This window comes from Aspergillus neoniger, assembly GCF_003184625.1.
Source record: "Aspergillus neoniger CBS 115656 unplaced genomic scaffold BO87scaffold_32, whole genome shotgun sequence".
Taxonomy (NCBI): domain Eukaryota; kingdom Fungi; phylum Ascomycota; class Eurotiomycetes; order Eurotiales; family Aspergillaceae; genus Aspergillus; species Aspergillus neoniger.
In genome coordinates this window covers 300,638-318,212 of record NW_020291160.1, presented here as the reverse complement: position 1 = coordinate 318,212, position 17,575 = coordinate 300,638, and the positions used below count along the sequence as shown (strand labels likewise).

Genomic DNA, 17,575 nt, shown 5'->3' with positions numbered 1-17,575 from the left:
CCGATCGCTCACCGGGAAGCTCAACAGAAAAGTTCCTGGAGCTGCAGTTCTCAACTCCTCTGATACGGGCCCTTTCATTCCGCCAGATACGTCTCCGGATCCCCCTTTCATCCCATTTAATCCCCTCATTCCCGTCTCGGGTCTATTTCTCTATCACATATAGCATTTGGGCGCCATGGTTGCTTCTACTGTCCGGATGCGCGCTCCCAGCGCCATGTTCCTCTCCAAAGGCGCCCTCTCCCTGAAGCGGCCGCAAACTGTTCACAGATTCAAGGACATCGCTCAGTATGTCGCACCACCTCGTTGAAGACCACTTGGCTGTCTACGAAGCATGCTAATCATACTTGTGTGTCTTTTTAGATCTCAATTGCCTTCCCTGTCCGCCCTTTCCCGTTTTTATGCCTCCAAGTGTATGCCGTTATTCTTGTCGCCTTTGATTTGTGGATGATCGGATTTTAACATGTTGGATCTGCAGCCTTCCCTCCCCACACTGTCATCAGCATGCCGGCCTTGTCGCCGACCATGTCCGCCGGAAACATTGGAGCTTGGCAGAAGAAGGCCGGTGATTCCCTGCAGCCCGGTGATGTCCTGGTAGAGATCGAGACCGATAAGGCCCAGATGGACTTTGAGTTCCAGGAAGAGGGTGTTCTGGCCAAGGTTCTTAAGGAGACTGGCGAGAAGGACGTCTCTGTCGGTTCTGTATGTGATAACTCTTCTGCTCTGTTCTTGGCCCCCACCGAATCCTTTGCTGACCGCTATTGCATTAGCCTATCGCTGTTTTGGTTGAGGAAGGTGTCGATGTTGCCGCTTTCGAGGCTTTCAGCCTGGCGGATGCCGGTGGTGAGAAGGCTGCTCCTGCTGCTGAGGAGAGCAAGCAGGAGTCCAAGGCCGCTGAGGCTGCCCCGGCTTCTGAGCCCGCCCCTGCTGCCGTGGAGCCTGAGACTTCCGGCGAGAAACTCCAGCCCAGTCTGGACCGTGAGCCTTCCATCAGCCCTGCTGCCAAGGCCCTGGCTTTGGAGAAGGGTGTGCCGATCAAGGCTCTCAAGGGTACCGGCCGTGGTGGCCAGATCACTAAGGAGGACGTTGAGAAGTACAAGCCCAGTGCTTCTGCCGGCCCTACCTACGAGGACATCCCCCTGACCTCCATGCGCAAGACCATTGCTAGCCGCCTCCAGCAGTCCGTGCGCGAGAACCCTCACTTCTACGTCTCCACCACTTTGTCTGTGAGCAAGCTCCTCAAGCTTCGTCAGGCTCTGAACGCTTCCTCCGAGGGCAAGTACAAGCTTTCCGTCAACGACTTCCTCGTCAAGGCCTGCGGTGCCGCCCTCATGAAGGTCCCCACCGTCAACTCCAGCTGGCATGAGGAGAACGGCCAGACCGTCATCCGTCAGCACAAGACCGTCGACGTCAGTGTTGCCGTCTCTACCGCCAATGGCCTCATCACCCCCATCGTCAAGAGCGTTGAGGGCCGTGGTCTGTCCAGCATCTCCAACCAGATCAAGGACCTGGGCAAGCGCGCCCGCGACAACAAGCTCAAGCCCGAGGAGTACCAGGGTGGCACTTTCACCATCAGCAACATGGGTATGAACCCTGCTGTTGAGCGCTTCGCCGCCGTCATCAACCCCCCTCAGGCCGGTATCCTGGCTGTTGGCACCATCCGCAAGGTTGCCGTCCCCGTCGAGACTGAGGAGGGCACCTCCGTTGAGTGGGATGACCAGATCATCGTCACTGGTAGCTTCGACCACCGTGTCGTCGATGGTGTTGTCGGTGCTGAGTGGATTAAGGAGCTGAAGAAGGTTGTTGAGAACCCCCTCGAGCTTCTTTTGTAAGCTCCTCCCTACACTGTGGAACCCCGACCGGCGCAGTATACTAGCTATCTACGATCGGAGTTTCTTTTGGCCTTGTTGTAATATGTATCAAAATCATTGAACGTTTCCTCCTTTCACGACCGTCACGGTCTGTCAAGTACAGCCTAGATATTCTCAATGCATTTCCTATGTTCCGTACTTCCATGATGTTAAGCCTTGCAGGATGTTTCGGACTATGTTATTGGCCGCACAAGTTGTACCTGATACTTGAACCAGCCCCTTTCGATAGATGCAACAACCTATCTAGATTTATGCCGTGCAAAGCAGTAATTGGGTAGATCCATCAGGAACAACTTAAAAGAGTTGCGTAGCCGCCAGCGCGTTGCGTCCGGCACGAGAGTCTTGGCGGTGCTCATAGCCTGGGCCAACCTTCGACAGGGAATCTATGACGTGATGTCATTCCTCTCGGACGGTTCTCGTGTCCATAAATACTCGAGGTTCTCATCCCCTGAAACCTACCTCGATACTTTCCCGTGCGTCAGCCTATTACATCTATTATATCGTCACTTGCATCCGAATCTACCTGTACGTGTGTTTGGCCCTTTCTGGTGGTTGCTAAGTACTCTTGGTCTTGGCATGCGCCCAACTTAGATGCGCCGACTGATGACGTCCTAGATCACATATTCCTCTCTAGTCACACGACTCCTTTATTCATCATGTCTTACGCAGAAGCTGCTGCCAAAGGTCCCAAGCAATCCGCAGAGGAGGTATGTCTACAGTCACTCCCCCGCCTGGCGTTCACTGCTAGTACTATACCATCTAGATTATGCAGATCGCTAACAGTATGGACAGGCGTAAGTCAACAACAACAGCACAGAACAAAATGACCCTTCCATACAGCTAACAGCCATGTAGTCGTGCCCCCAGCGTTGGTGGAGTGTACCGCGACGAAGCCGAGAGCACCGCTTCCCTGGTCGACGTCGACTCGCCGCATGTCCAGGCTGTGGATCCCGATTTCCTAAAGCAGGATGTGCAGACCACCACCCAGGCTGAGCGGATAGAGCGAGAAGAAGAGGAGCGGGAAGCCTACGAAGAACGGAAAGCGAAGAGCAAGGCTAAGGCTAAAGCCAAGGCGAAGGCTGAATCGGCGCGCAGCAACGCGCACAACCCTGTCTACCTCGGAAATGCTGTGATTTTGGCCTTGACTGGCGCTGGTCTGGGATATGGAGCATACCGGAAGCATGCTGCTGGGCAGCTTTCGTGGGAAGTGATTGGATGGGCCTCAGGCGCTATTGGCGCTTTTGGTGCCGTGGACTACTTTGTTAGCAAGTGAGTATCTGTCTGAAGTGCATATGCGATGATGGCGTTTGCTAATGTGGGGGCGTCCTCTAGATGGCTTCTGCAGAACAAGTACCCTCCGAAATAAGGCTTGAAGTTGAAACGGAGCACTTCGTGGAGTAGTGATATCCCAGTGTCAAATCCGCGGTCTATTACTTTCTTACTGTTTGTTGTACTCCTTTAGGGTATATGAGGCGTTTGTGCAGTCTTTGGGCGTCATAGTGTGTTTGTTACTAGTATATCCCTAATGGATTGATCTCCTCTTAGCACAGCAGCCGTCGTAAGGATGAGGGCATAAAGTATTTTGCGGCAATCGCAAAGGCGAAGACATTGTCCCACGCGGGGTAGACAGTTGCAAAAGAAAAAGAAAAATCAAATGACGTAGACTGTAGAGTCGAGAGCTTTTAGTCGCCTCTCTAGCTTCCTGCATGGACTTACTTTTGCTCGGACCGAGCTGAAGCGGGTCAGGCCGCACGAATGGCTGCAGTGGCAGGGGCGGTCAGCGCCGTCAGAATCGTGGCCTCTGCAAGAACATGTGGCCTTGGCCAGCATCATTATTAGCCTGATATAGAAGGTCTCTCCTGACACGTCGCTATTTCTTGGTGCCGGCCCCTAAACATTTCGCAGACTTACTCGAGGGCTTTGTACTCTTGGAAAGAAATTAACACCTGCAAACCCAAGCTATACCTCTTCTTTTTGCGGCCGGGATTGTATACAGCGCACTCACCCGATAGGGTACACCGCACAAAATGGTAAGTCGTCTACGACCTCAAGATATGAAGCCCCAATTTGACGGATTCTGTTTATGCCTGATGAGAGCTTACATTGTCTATTGTCCAGAATTCCCTCTTCAATTCCGCTCTCAAGCAGTCATCTGCTATCCGCCGTGACCTGGACACATTCTCCCAATCGCCAGCTACCTCATCTGCCGCACTACAAGGTATGTTTCGGAACTGGTGCTTATAGTGGCTCCACTACGCAACAGAGGGAGCTAAGCTCATGTGCATTATAGGACAAATCGCTGCTTCTTTAGCATCGCTATCACGCACTGTTGACGACTACTCTGCCCTGTCCAAGAAGGAATTGATCCCGGAGAAGCAAGAGAAAGCATTCGAACGAGTCAAGAATTTCCGCTCAGAACTGGCAGATTACCGGCAACATTTTGATCGACTACGGAAAGAACGGGAGGAAGCTGTAAGAATACCACTTGCATCTTCGAGCAGCGTTGGGAGTTACTGTTACTGACTATGGTTTGTCTACAGCAATCCGTCACCAACCGCAATGAGCTCCTCGGTCGACGCCCTCATCACACAGCTACACCGGAGAACCCATATGCCCAATCATCCCTCCCTCAGTCTTCTGCGTTCGCTCCTTCCTCATCACGATCGGGACTCAGCTTTGGAGCTTCGCCGGCCGACTACAACCGGGAAACACATGCGCTTCGCGAACAAAGCTTCCTAGCGAGCACCAACACCCAGATTGACGAGTTTCTTGATCGGGGTCGTGCTGTGCTTGCGGATCTGGGACAGCAGCGTGAAGTGCTGAAAGGCACGCAGCGGCGACTCTACAGCGTTGCGAACACACTGGGCGTCAGCGGCGACACAATCCGCAGGGTTGAGCGTCGCGCAAGACAAGACAAGTGGATCTTCTGGGGCGGAGTGTTGCTCTTCTTCCTGTTCTGCTGGGCTGTCCTGCACTTCTTGCGATAGTTGTGGTACATATTTCTTTTCATTCCCCTTTATATTGCTTTTTGCTTTTACCCCTTACCTTTCTGGGACTATTGTGATTTGGTGCTTGGGTTGTCTTACAAGCGCAGGCGTTTGGAGCGCATTGGCAGGGGAACTGATTGCGCATTATTGTATGTACTTGTGTGTGTGGATGTGGTGATGGCTAGTAGTCTATACGTAGTCCCTGCAGTAGGACTGATTAGATTTGCTGTCCCCGTGCGCAATGGGAATTGGTTTGAGTGTGGAGTATCCCTGAAGTAGTGTGCCGTAGACAAGGAAGACGGACGGGTGGATGGAACTGTTGGGGGGGGACGTGGCCATCGGTTAATTTAGGGACCATGGAGCAGATCCCATAGCAACGTGGCAATGAAAGCAATTGTCTGGAGAGGTTAATTCAATTTGAATAAAGTAAAAAAAAAGACTACCCATTGGTATCGGAGAACCATTGACGACCAGCATATGAATTGAGGGTCGGTAGGACGGAACCGGAGCAAGTTGCCAGGCAAGTGGACAGACATGGCAAGCACGACAAGATGATCCGATGGCTGCCGTGGGGATCGGAAACGGAGCCATTTAGCCGCCCCAAAATCCTTCGCGCTCACCGGCCACCGACGGCTTCTCCCTTCTTCTCCTTCTTCTCTCTCCTCCTTCCTCTCCATCGCAATTGTTTCTCTTCTCTTCTCCCCATCTCCCCATCCTTCTTCCAGATAGATCTACCTTTAGTCTATCCTTCACAGTCAAGATGTTCGCTGCTCGTCAGTCCCTCAACCTCCTCCAGAAGCGTAGCTTCTCCGCTTCTGCCAGCCAGGTGTGTAGTCCAATTTAAAAAAAACATTGCCTCGGAGCTCTCTTGTCCACTTGCTAACCATCGCAATTTCCATCTCAGGCTTCCAAGGTTGCCGTTCTCGGTGCCGCCGGTGGCATTGGCCAGCCCCTGTCCCTGCTCATGAAGCTCAACCCCCTTGTCACTGACCTCGCCCTCTACGATATCCGCGGTGGACCTGGTACGTCGCACAGCTTCTCCCTTCCCTCCAGTTTGAAACGCCCATCCAATCATCGGAGTCGACTAACAGAATCCTCAAACAGGTGTCGCTGCCGATGTCAGCCACGTCAACACCAACAGCACCGTTAAGGGCTACGAGCCTACCCCCTCTGGCCTCCGTGATGCTCTCAAGGGCTCCGAGGTTGTCCTCATCCCTGCCGGTGTTCCCCGCAAGCCCGGCATGACCCGTGACGGTATGCGCTGGACCACTTCAAAACGAGGCAGAGCACGAGCGTCAGACTAATTTCTCCATTTAATAGACCTCTTCAACACCAACGCCTCCATTGTCCGCGACCTCGCCAAGGCCGCCGCTGAGGCTGCTCCCGAGGCTAACATCCTCGTCATCTCCAACCCCGTACGTTGTTCTCAAATCACCACCAAAATTCTCGAACCTTGCACTAATTAGGTTACCCCCAGGTCAACTCTACCGTCCCCATCGTTGCCGAGGTCTACAAGTCCAAGGGTGTCTACAACCCCAAGCGCCTCTTCGGTGTCACCACCCTGGACGTTGTCCGTGCTTCCCGCTTCATCTCCCAGGTCAAGGGCACCAGCCCCGCCAACGAGAACGTCACCGTCATCGGTGGCCACTCCGGTGTGACCATCGTTCCCCTCCTCTCCCAGTCCAACCACCCCGACATCTCCGGCACCGTCCGTGACGAGCTGGTCAACCGCATCCAGTTCGGTGGTGACGAGGTCGTCAAGGCCAAGGACGGTGCTGGTTCCGCCACCCTCTCCATGGCCATGGCCGGTGCTCGCTTCGCCGACTCCCTCCTCAAGGCCGCCAACGGCGAGAAGGGCATCGTCGAGCCCACCTTCGTTGAGAGCCCTCTCTTCAAGGACCAGGGTGTTGACTTCTTCGCCTCCAAGGTCGAGCTCGGCCCCAACGGTGTCGAGAAGATCCACGAGGTTGGCCCCGTCAACGAGTACGAGCAGGGTCTCATCCAGACCGCCCTCGGTGACCTCAAGAAGAACATCCAGAAGGGTGTTGACTTCGTCAAGGCCAACCCTTAAATGGTTTTTTGGACTTGCTTGAAGAAGGAACAAAATTGCAATACCTCTCTGCAGCCGCTTTTCCTCCCTGTATAACAGTCTTGTGATAATCCATACCCACTTCCCGCCCCCTATGCACATCCCCTTCTCGCATGTGGCTTTTATATCGGAGGAAATGTAGCTGCGGAAACTCGCATAGCAATGAGTTTTCGAAGAGCCTGGGTTTGCCAGGGGAGATGGACATGAACGTGTATTTCCTATAAATAAGAAAATCTAATGATTCAATGACTAGTATTGTAGCCATTCCGGTACCTGTAGGATTCAGAACTGCACGCTGGTCTATTTGCTACCTACCGCGGTCAACAATTGCCTCGGCTGCACCAAGAACATCGAACCCGCGGCTAAAACTCAAATCACCGAGTCAACAACCAATTAGTCCGCGACAATCCTAACCAAACCAAGAATTCCGAACCGATCCAAACACAAATACCAGCTCGTAACAAATCAGCCACAAAACAAAAGAAACAGAATAATGAAAAGACAAAAGAGGATCATAAGCGAGAGAAACCAGCAAGGCTAACAGTAAATATGTATATAATACTCCGACTATGTCTACCACTCCCGCACCAACAACATCCACTCCGAGTCTTTTGAGTCATCAATTTATATTCTACTTTAGTAGTACTAGTTGAGTAGTATTGACAGTATCATGGAGTCGGTAGTATTCCAGATATACATACATGGCACCAAAGATTTACTCAGTAATTTGATATCCCTTTGTAGGTATCTTGTATTATCACGATACTTCATATATAGTAGTATAAACTATGGACTATGCATGTTTCTACTACCTATCCACCTATGGAGAATAAGTATCAGTGATGACTGACTGGGATCGGGTTTGAATTATTGAATTATCGGTAGTAAGTTTTAGATCATAGCTGCAAAGCACTACTAGCTGTCATTTGAGACGGGGTTATATCGATAGACGAGTCTAGTTGAGTGCGGCTTGAGGAGTATGAATATAATAGTAGGTAGTAGTAGCAGCAGAACAAGTTGGAGGTGTGAATTGTACATCGTATCTTATTCTGGAACTTTCCGACTACGGTGATCGTTGTTTTTTAGTAGACTGCTAAATGCTGGTAATGCACTTGCGGCTGGCCGGTTCGGTATTTGATGGTGGATAGTAAATACTATACAGTCTTGATGTTTCTGTCTGAAATATCTACTAGGTCAATATAGTAGGGAATAGATAAGGACAGTCAAATAAGAGTGGGGTATTTCGTTTCTCATTGTATTCCAGAATGTTAACTAGTAATAGTTGTTATCTTGTCATCATCCTTGTCATCATCATCACGGGGGTCGTCGACAGCGGCAAGCGCAGGTGTAGGTGTCAAAAAATCAACATCAACAGGAATAAAACAACGCATAGAAGACAGATCTTTGGCAGTGCGCGACACGCAAATGAAACCTTGCTTCATACTAAGGGGTAGTTCGGTCAAATTGCAAACAGAAAAGACGAAGAACGGAAAAATGGGGGATAGATCATAGTCTTCGCTCGAAAGAATACAGCGAAACAATAATGCAAGCCAGGAGGAAAATGACTAGGTATAACTTCTCATGGCATCAAGGTATCCTGAACCTCCGCGAAGGTCTCGATCGAAGGTTTCGGCGACCTCCAGGACACGTCGGATGTGTTCCATGGATAGAGGGTTTTGCTCGTTAACAGCCAATGCTTGGGCTGTGCGAACGGAGTTTTTGATCTAAGAACAGGTGAGTTAGTATCCGTACAAGTTCGCGTAGGCTAAATGGAGGTCTTACCTGACGCCCGTTGAGGTTATGACGAGCTAATAGATCAAAGTCCTTTTCTGTGAACGTGGCGGTCTCCACGCCCTCCTTGGCCTGCACCCGCTCCAAGAACATCTTCCAGACGCTTCGCTTCGCCTTCGTGGTGAGTTCACCGTAGCGCAGAGCGACGTGGATGCGGGATTGGAAGGCGTCATCAAATGTCTCGACGCGGTTGGTGGTCAGGAAGAGAATACCCTGGAAGTACTCCAGCAACCGCAGGAAGATACTGACTAGGGCATTGCGGTGAATATCCTGGATGGTGCGCTTCTCCAGGAAAATATCGGCTTCATCGAGCAGCAGAACGGCGCCCCAGGAATGTGCGATGTCAAGGATCTTGTTCAGCTCTGCTTCAAGGGTGCGCGGATCGGTGCCCAGCTCACCCGCGCTCACCATGTAGAGCGGGCGTTTAAGGAGCTCTGCGATGCCTTCGGCAGTAAGAGTTTTACCAGTACCAGGAGGTCCGTGGAGCACGGCCACGAGACCCTTGCCCTTGCCTTGGATGACATCGTCGATGTTCTGGGCCGCGCGGAAGGTGTGCGACTCGACCAATGCCTTGACGATGGACTTCTGGTTGTCGGGGAGGACCAGTGAATCAAAGGCATCTTCGTTCCATTCAATCTCACTGATGCCCGAAATGCTGAACTCAAGCCACAGCTTCTCACTGAAGGCGAAGCCGAGTACCACGGGGCTTGCGATGAGGAGCTCCTCTTCGGTGAATTCGCGGTCGGAGGGGTCCGCGACTTCGTCCATGTTCTCCTTGACAATTTCATTGCCGTTCTCATCTAGCTCAACCTCGACGACGTGCGGCTTGCCCTCCTTGTCCCGTACCACTTTGAATAGGAGTTGAGGGGTGTCTGAGTCGCGCGGTTGCCCATAGGTTTGTTCTGATTCTGAGTCGGACAGAATACAGCAGCATCCATTGTTGCTGCCATCATCGTCGGAGCCGTCAAGGTAGTCTGGGTCCTTGGGACGGACGGTGCTGATGGGGTAGTTGGGATTGATGCGCCGGTGGATGGCGGGATCAACCATGACACGGCCATTGATGTTGACCTTGATGACGGACCGCTTCTTTTTGTAGAAAGCCATACCCTTGTGATACCGGTAGTTCATGCCTCGCAGCGCCACGAATTTCTTACCTCGCTCGATCAGCTTGGCCTTGACACTCTCGGCTTCGCGATGATACTTGAGCGGATAACAGCTAAGACTGGTAATTTTGCGGGCACCCTTGAAGGACTCCACCTCGGCGGCCATAGTCCCCATACCGAAAGCTTTACCATCGTACTCGAGATAACGACCCTCGATGCTGTACCACTGACCTTTCATGAAGGAGGACTCCTTGGTGGCGTACTCGATCTTGAAGGCACGAGGCTCATCCTGGTTTCCGTAGGTAGAGGAGTAGGCGACGGTGTTGGGCTTGAAGATGGCCCATAGGAGATCAAAGGTGATCATGCTGGAGTCCAACAGAGGGTAGAGGGTCTTCTTGGTTTCGGCATAGTCGGTGTCCAGATACTTGACGAGCACCTTGAGATGTGATGCTTTGATTTCGGCGAGCTTGCGGGCTTTCTTCTTCTTTTCGGTCTTGGCCAGCTGCCGGAGATCTTTCATGTACTGCCGCGTCTCCTCAAGGTAGAGGAAGAGCATGTTGGGATCGACAACCGCCGTCTCTTGCACCAAGCTGACGCCCTTGACTCCATCCATGACCTTGGACAGCGCATCGCGCAGGTACTTGCTCTTGAGGTCTACTACAGTTTCCAGATACTTGTTGTCCCAGTCGAACTTGCGGCGCACGGTGAAGAGGTATTGGTCCCACTCGTTTGCATCGGGGTCGTCGACCGTCTCCGTGAGCTTGAAGTTGTGAATCGTATTGTCCCACACTGTAGAATTATGTGTTAGCTAGATCAAGAGGAAAGATGAAGGAAGACGCACGCTGATCTACACGCTTAAAGGCAATCTTCGAGGCAGCCTTCTTGCGTCCCTTGGACTTTTGCGAGCTCCCTTTCTGGCCGTCAGTGTTACCGTCACCCGAGCCACGCCTGCCTCGGCCTTTGCGACGCCCATCGGCCAACTTGACTCGCAAGGAAGCCAACTTTTGCTTGGCTAACAGAAGGGCGAGCTCGTCGGCGTCGGCATCCTCGTCCGCATCGTCATCGTCGTCTTGTTGCTCTTCGGAAGAGTCATCCTTGGAGCGCGACTTCTTGGACCTCTTCGCCTTGAGCTTGGCGACCAGCTTCTTCAGGGTCTTTTCGTCAAGAGACGAATCGGAGTCGCTACTGTCCTCGAGATCGGAATCGGCCGATTCAGTCTGGTGCGACCGGCTCTTCTTCTTACGGCTCACACTTTTCAGCGATTTCTTGATCTTGTTCTTGGCCCGGCGGCGACGCTGTTTGCGATCCGACTCCGCGTCGGACTCCGAGGCCGACTGAGCATCTTCGTCGTCGGAGGTAGATTCCGCGCTGGATTCCTCGGACGAGGAATTTAGTTCCGACGAGCTGTCATCGCTGGGGGTCACGATGGAGGCGGCCTTGCGGTGAGATTTTTTCTTTTTCGAGCGGTTGGGATCCTGGTCTTTTGCCGCATGCTTGGAACACACGGACTTTTTGGGAACGGGATCGGAGACAGAGACGGGAGCTTTGGGGTCGGACTTGACTGGGGGAGTATCGACGGGCGGGTCGGCGTCAAGCTTGGATTCGGGGGAGGAGGAGACGGGGCCACTAGCGTCGGCCATGGTGGTACCAGTCACAGCGGTGGTAGTACTGCTGGAGTCGCTGGTGGTGGCAGGGAGTGGAGCTGAGCCAGGGACCGGGACGGGCACAGGCCCACTGTTGTTGGAGCTTGGGTCGCGCTGAGTCTCGAGCTCAGTTTGCTGGGAGGTGGATTGGGAATCAGTGGGGATGGTCATGGCCAGTGAGTAGAGAAGTTGGGATTATACGGAGAGAATATATGAAGTGATGAAGAGAATGCAGAAGAAGGGAAGGAAGAAAGATAGACAGGTGAAGATGGATGGATGAACAGTAGTAGTGATATGGGGTAGATGGGAGAGAGTGGATGAATGGGAAGAAGTTGGGTGGGAAAGGTCGTGGATGGGGAAATGGGAGGAAAGAAAGAGAGAGAGACAGACTCACATACTCGGATGCCTAAGAAATAAAAAGTATCCTCGCTTGCAAGAGCGCCTTGCGTGTTGGCCCAGCAGATGGCGGTGTGTGCTGCCTGACCACCCAAGATGAGAGAGAGAGAGAGAGAGAGAGAGAGAGAGAAAGCAGAAGTAGTAGTAGAAGAAGAAGAAGAAGGGAAGAGAAAAAAAGGGTAGTGAAAGAGAGCAAACAAAACTGACAGGCAGATCGACGAACAAAAGTAATTAAATAAATAACCCCAAGAGTGAGGCGATTGATTGTGACTGACTGACTGACTCCAACTTATGAGCAATGATGCCTGTTCACAGTTGCTTCTCTGCCTACTGCATAATAAATAATTACAGTAAAACTACTGACACCCTAAAGAAAGAAACTCGCCGGATTGGGGAAGAGGCTGGGATAGCTTCAGAAACTGGCAGTGCCAATCATAATATGCAAATCTCACCGGGTCAGCAAATGCATCAGGATTGGATTGTCACCCTGCCAGGCGCTTGGAGAAAAAAAGTGGCACAGACTTCCGAACCCCCAAACCCAAACAGCCATTCAGCCGCAGGATCATCAACTGGATCATCTGGCGCAGAAGTCTTAGAGGGAGAGCCATCCCCGGTCACCGACATTTGCCCAACGTGCGTGTGTCTCACATGCGCTGTCAGTGCAGTTTCCAGTCACGCTTGGGGATGGAAAGTTGACCTAGTAAGTAAGTATTCAGATGGGATGATCATCCAGATGGAATACTACTAGTAAGTAGTAAGTAGTCACGGAATAACAGGCAGAAGCAGGCAGTGACATACTACTCTTCTACTAAAGTTAGACTGAGGAGTCATACTGACCCTCAATGAAGACTGACAGGCAAGCCTGGCTCGTATTCGTCCGAGTTCTGACCAACTGATATTCTCCGTTCCAGTTCCAGATCCCTGTCTGCCTGCAGCTGAACCAGGTGAAGAATCCCGACTCCATTGCAATGTCCCGGATACCCCGGCTCCGTACTTTTGTACCGTCAACCCTAAGCAACATCCATGTCTTCCAACCGAGTTTGAGATCTCCAAATTAAGATGCTTACTCGCATTCCACATCAACTATATGTTTTTACTACTAATAAGAGGGTAGACATTACAGATCTGTAACCAACAATAGACAGTGAGCATACTCTATGGCCAATAGATTCATCGGTCAGTAGGAGACTTACAACACCATTTGTAGTATGCAAATATGTGGATGATTCCGATATCTCGAGATACCCGGATTATGCCTACACAATTCATTAAACTTGACATTATTACATCTACACAAATCAACTTCAATTGTCATCTATGCCTAGCTAGCAACATCGCCTTCGAGCATAGTACTCCATACATAGTATACATTTCACTCCCATCTGAGTTCTTATGCTATACAAGTAGTATACACTGCACTCGCCTCTCCTTCATATAAAACACAAATACTCCTAGTATAGACTACTAAATAAGTTCACCATTCTTACTACCAACAATCCACACACAAATAACTACACCCAGTATCAAGATACATAGACCATAACACTTCCCAAACCCTGGGTAGTTCCTACCAAACACCAGCATAGTAACCAACCACCCACAGCAACCCAACAACCCAATCCAGCTGATCCACAACTACAATTCACTGAACAAGAACAGAACAGAGAAATCAAAGCCACTTCACTGTCACAGCAACACTGGCAGAATAGAACTCACTTCTATGTTATTCATCCCCTTCTGCCACTCTCACCTTCCCATTCCCATTCCCACCTCACCTCCCTCATCCTTCTACATACCATCCCATCCCATCACCCCATTACCGCTACCACAAATACTAAGACATAAACAAGATGTCACCCACCTTCACTCCAGTCAACAATACCCCCGGTCACAAGAACGGCACTGCTCCAAAGACCCCTACCAAGAAAACCAACGTGGCAATGGTAAGTACTATACCATACTCTACCACTACCACCACCACAGCACATACACCCACATACAACCATACCATATACACACACAACTAACTAAGATAACCCATAGACCCCCAAAACCCCAACTCCCACCTCAACCAACACCAACACCAAAAAACGCCTCACCCCATCCTCCTCCACCACCACCAACACCCCAAGCACCAACAACAAACGCACTAAAGCTCGCACCCCCCTCCCACCCATCCCAACGACCCTCGCATCCGCCAGCGCCTCCGACCTCCTCATCCTCCGTCTTCGCGACGAGTCCTCCACCCCCTGGACCGCCATCAACCAGGCATGGACGGACCTGACGGGGATCAGTGTGGGCGGGTCGACCCTCCGAGCGAGGTACAACACCATGAAGAAGAATTTTGTGGTGGTAAATCCGGGTGATGTATCCATCCCTTTTCCATTTTCCATTCTATATATATATATATATATATGTATTTGTAGGGGAGGAGGGGAGAAGAAGAAGAAGAAGAAGAAGAAGAAGAAGAAGAAGGGTTTGACTAATGTGTGTATTACTATGTGACAGGAAGCGAAGATCCTCCAAGCTAAGAAGGATGTTGAGGGACGATTGGAGACGGAGAAGTGGAGATTGGTTGCTGAGGAGGTGGGAAAGGCTGGTGGGGGAACTTATCCGGGGGAGTGTTTGAGGAAGTATGTGAGGGAGATGGAGAAGGGGATGAAGGGTGCTGTTGCTGCTGCTGCTGCTGCTGCTGCTAATGGTGGTGATCAGGGTGAGGAGGGTGATGAGGAGGAGGAGGAGGATGATGATGATGATGTGAAGATGGAGGCTGAGGAGGATTAGCTGAGTTATGGCAGGCTACGGCTTTGGGTTCTTCTGCTGTTGAGCTTGCTGGTGGGTATTGGGAAGTCATAAAGTGATAGACAGACATACAGCTGGCATTCATTCAAGATAAGGATAGTCAATCAATGCTAGTTTACTCCAATTCTCTGTACTCGAGGTATCATAATCAAAATGAAAGTAAAAAAATCACAACACACTTAATTCCCGACGCCCGTAATCCTCCATCCCATCCCTCATATAATCATCACTGTCTGTGCGGGCTACTATCGCCGGCCGGATCTTCGTCCCTACGAACCCACGCCGGTCTCGCCCGGTGCGTCCGCGGCCTAGCCAGTTATGCTTCAGCTCCTTGCTCAGGAGCTCGATCTGCTCTTGTGCTCGATCGCCGGTTTGCACGCTGGCCAAGACGCTGACGCACTGGAGCATCCGTCCCACCGTCTCGGTGATGATGTGTGACGTGTCTGTGTGCGAGGACCGGTGGATGATACTGGGCCGTTGCGTGGGTGACGAGAATGACTGGAAGATCAGCTGATCCGGGTTGGACGTGTTGGACGCCGCCCGGCTGCGGTTGCAGTCTAGTGAGTCAGATGAGTAGCTGTTCGCGGCGTTGAGGAGCGTCGACGACTGCGAGCTGTAGCTGCCGAACCCGCCGTCCAGCGAGGCCGATGTCGTCGGCCGTGCGCTGTTGCTGCTGCTCTTGGTCGTGACGCTCAGCGCTGCCGTGCCGAGCTTGATGCTGTCTAGACTCAAACGGGAGAAGGTTGCCTTTAGCACGTCATACCGGTAGAGGATGACCATGTCGCGGAAGGCAATCAGAACGAGATTGCGCACGTCCAGATCGCAGCCGGGGTACTCGCCGTTGAACGTGGATGACCAGAACTCACTGGCTTCTCGGCGGTTCATGACGGACCCGCATCCCTTAAACTCAAGGTCTAGGGGCAGAAAAACAGCCTGGATGAAGGGCAGGATCGTGCCAAACACGAGCATCCACACTTGTACCAGATGAGGGACAAGCTTCTCATCAGGGATGCCGTTCAGCGTATGGTTCAAAGATGCACATCCTGTCTCTAATAGCTCGCGCAAGTCGTCTACCACTGCGGTGGGCATGCGTTTCTGGACGCAACGCTGAATATGGATGAGGACCAGCTTATTGAGATCCTCGATGGCGATACGAACATCCTCCCCGTCGAAGATAACCATAAGCTTGGCCTTGAGAAAGTCCCACGCATCTTCCGGCGTCATATTATTCAGTCCAAAACCCTGGAGGGTCTCTCGAAGAGCTGCCTCCGCCAGAACCCCCGTGGAGCTGCCCAGCGACGACGGTCCTGCAAAAGTCCCCGGAGCAGGTCCCGACGAGTTGGCCACCCAGTCCAGCTGTTCCGACTCTAATGCCTTCTCTTCCTTCTTCTTATCTCGTAACCCGTGGAGCAGGTCCAAGCCGCTCACGCTTTTCCCAAACGTAGTCGTGACCGCACCAGGCGAAGCCGGGGTAAAAGAATACAGCGACTGGGGGGCATTCGGATCTGAAGGTTTCGAGTTACTCGACGCCGACGATAGCGGCAGGTTGTAATGATCATCTCGGTCTTTCAGCTTCAACTTCTGCCGCGACAAGAAGTGATGCTTGTGCTTATCCTTATCCTTCTCTTTCTCCTTCTCACTCCCCACCGGCTTATCGGCCGGAACCACCGTACTTGCCGACGCATTTGACAAGTTGTAGAGTGACGAATTATTCGAGGGAAACGTATCAGCCAAGCTCGTGGTCGACGCACTCACGATCCGCGATAATCCTCCGCTCGGAAATCCCATCTTACTCGGCGACGGCAGGCCCCGGTCCTTGCTGATCCCGTCCTTATCCCGACTTATCCCAATATGTTTCGGTTTCGAGAATAGCTTCATCTTCGATTTCTCGCCCTTGTGCTTGTGCTCCCGCTCTACGGGCGGCTCCAGCCCGGGCGGCTGCAGCGCGGGATTCCGGGGAAACACCACATTTGCCGCCGTCGTTGCGGCATGTGTATTCCCATTCGTAGACCCACTCTGATATGATGCTCCGGATGCACTCCCTGCGCTTGTTGGGGGCGCAAACAACGGCGCTGGAGGCGGCGGGGGCGGAGGGGAAGCGCTCCCGCCTCGTCGGGACCGAGAACCGTCTTCTGACACACCCCGCACTGGCGGAGGACGCTTAGGAGGATTCTGAGGAGCGGTCTGCTGTTGCTGGAGCATGGCCGCCTGGGCTGCGATTCTGGAAGCGGAGATGGTAGCCTCGGAGGAGGATGCGGTGGGGAGGGATGGCTCGAAGAAGCCCTGCGAGTGGTGACGAGAGCGTCTCTGCAGTTCCGGCGGGCCACCACGACCCGACGGTTTCCTGCTCAGGATCTCACCATGAGGCATGAAGGAGACGGGGGATCGAATGGTAGAAGAAGAAGAGGAGGTAGTATTTGTGGTGGCAGTCGAGATGGGGGGAGGAGGAGCGGTGGTGTTGGCGGTGATGGAAGAGGTACGTGGAGGACGAGGAGAGGAGGTCACCGACACGGCACCGGGATTGAAGGCAGAGTGACGCGGCGAGATGGTGGTCACATTGGAAGTAATCGACGAGGCATCACTGCCTGAGGAAGCAGGGCGGGCGTAGGAGAAGTCGTCGAAGGAGCGGCGAGGGGGCTGTGAAAGTGGATGATGAGGAGGTGGAGGAAGAGGTGAGCGAGACGAGGATCGCTCGGGCGACACCGGCGAGCGCAACATGATGTGAGCGAATAGATGGCTTCGGAGACAATGCTAATCGAGACACAAACCCCGAACCCATGATATGAGGGGAGGAGGAGAAAGGTCGTGCTGGCGGCGAAATCCAGTCAGTCTAGATCCCCTGGATTGATTGATTGCTTGTTTGGCTTTCAGCCGCCTTGGGGAGGATCAGCGACCG

The 17,575-nt window shown here is 52.4% G+C and overlaps 6 protein-coding genes across 6 annotated transcripts; 4 read left to right on the top strand and 2 right to left on the bottom strand.

Annotated features, from left to right (window-relative positions):
- The first annotated feature begins 46 nt into the window (after positions 1-46).
- BO87DRAFT_365932 (putative pyruvate dehydrogenase complex, dihydrolipoamide acetyltransferase component) lies at positions 47-3,360 on the top strand. Its single transcript, XM_025621818.1, has 8 exons — positions 47-285; positions 361-410; positions 476-699; positions 768-1,825; positions 1,972-2,045; positions 2,503-2,575; positions 2,724-3,137; positions 3,201-3,360. The coding sequence occupies exons 1-8, from the start codon at positions 176-178 to the stop codon at positions 3,232-3,234; spliced, it is 2,037 nt and encodes a 678-aa protein (XP_025476485.1). The 5' UTR covers positions 47-175; the 3' UTR covers positions 3,235-3,360.
- Positions 3,361-3,706: 346 nt separating this feature from the next.
- BO87DRAFT_365931 (golgi SNAP receptor complex member 2 family protein) lies at positions 3,707-5,121 on the top strand. The gene is made up of 4 exons (XM_025621817.1): positions 3,707-3,898; positions 3,987-4,086; positions 4,159-4,340; positions 4,409-5,121. Exons 1-4 carry the CDS (start codon positions 3,896-3,898, stop codon positions 4,853-4,855), a joined length of 732 nt encoding a protein of 243 aa, XP_025476484.1. The 5' UTR covers positions 3,707-3,895; the 3' UTR covers positions 4,856-5,121.
- A 367-nt stretch (positions 5,122-5,488) lies between these two features.
- Positions 5,489-7,196, top strand: BO87DRAFT_379406 (malate dehydrogenase). The gene is made up of 5 exons (XM_025624026.1): positions 5,489-5,681; positions 5,760-5,877; positions 5,960-6,109; positions 6,176-6,270; positions 6,333-7,196. The coding sequence occupies exons 1-5, from the start codon at positions 5,616-5,618 to the stop codon at positions 6,924-6,926; spliced, it is 1,023 nt and encodes a 340-aa protein (XP_025476483.1). The 5' UTR covers positions 5,489-5,615; the 3' UTR covers positions 6,927-7,196.
- Positions 7,197-8,509: 1,313 nt separating this feature from the next.
- On the bottom strand, positions 8,510-11,478 carry BO87DRAFT_316169 (ATP-binding protein; the record flags this gene model as incomplete). The annotated part of the gene is made up of 3 exons (XM_025619723.1): positions 8,510-8,668; positions 8,727-10,627; positions 10,680-11,478. The coding sequence occupies 3 exons, from the start codon at positions 11,476-11,478 to the stop codon at positions 8,510-8,512; spliced, it is 2,859 nt and encodes a 952-aa protein (XP_025476482.1).
- A 2,249-nt stretch (positions 11,479-13,727) lies between these two features.
- Positions 13,728-14,661, top strand: BO87DRAFT_399973 (uncharacterized protein; the record flags this gene model as incomplete). Its single annotated transcript, XM_025625489.1, has 3 exons — positions 13,728-13,820; positions 13,921-14,244; positions 14,386-14,661. The coding sequence occupies 3 exons, from the start codon at positions 13,728-13,730 to the stop codon at positions 14,659-14,661; spliced, it is 693 nt and encodes a 230-aa protein (XP_025476481.1).
- A 94-nt stretch (positions 14,662-14,755) lies between these two features.
- On the bottom strand, positions 14,756-17,529 carry BO87DRAFT_379404 (uncharacterized protein). The gene has a single exon (XM_025624025.1). The coding sequence runs from the start codon at positions 17,395-17,397 to the stop codon at positions 14,848-14,850; it is 2,550 nt and encodes an 849-aa protein (XP_025476480.1). The 5' UTR covers positions 17,398-17,529; the 3' UTR covers positions 14,756-14,847.
- Between the last annotated feature and the right edge of the window lie 46 nt (positions 17,530-17,575).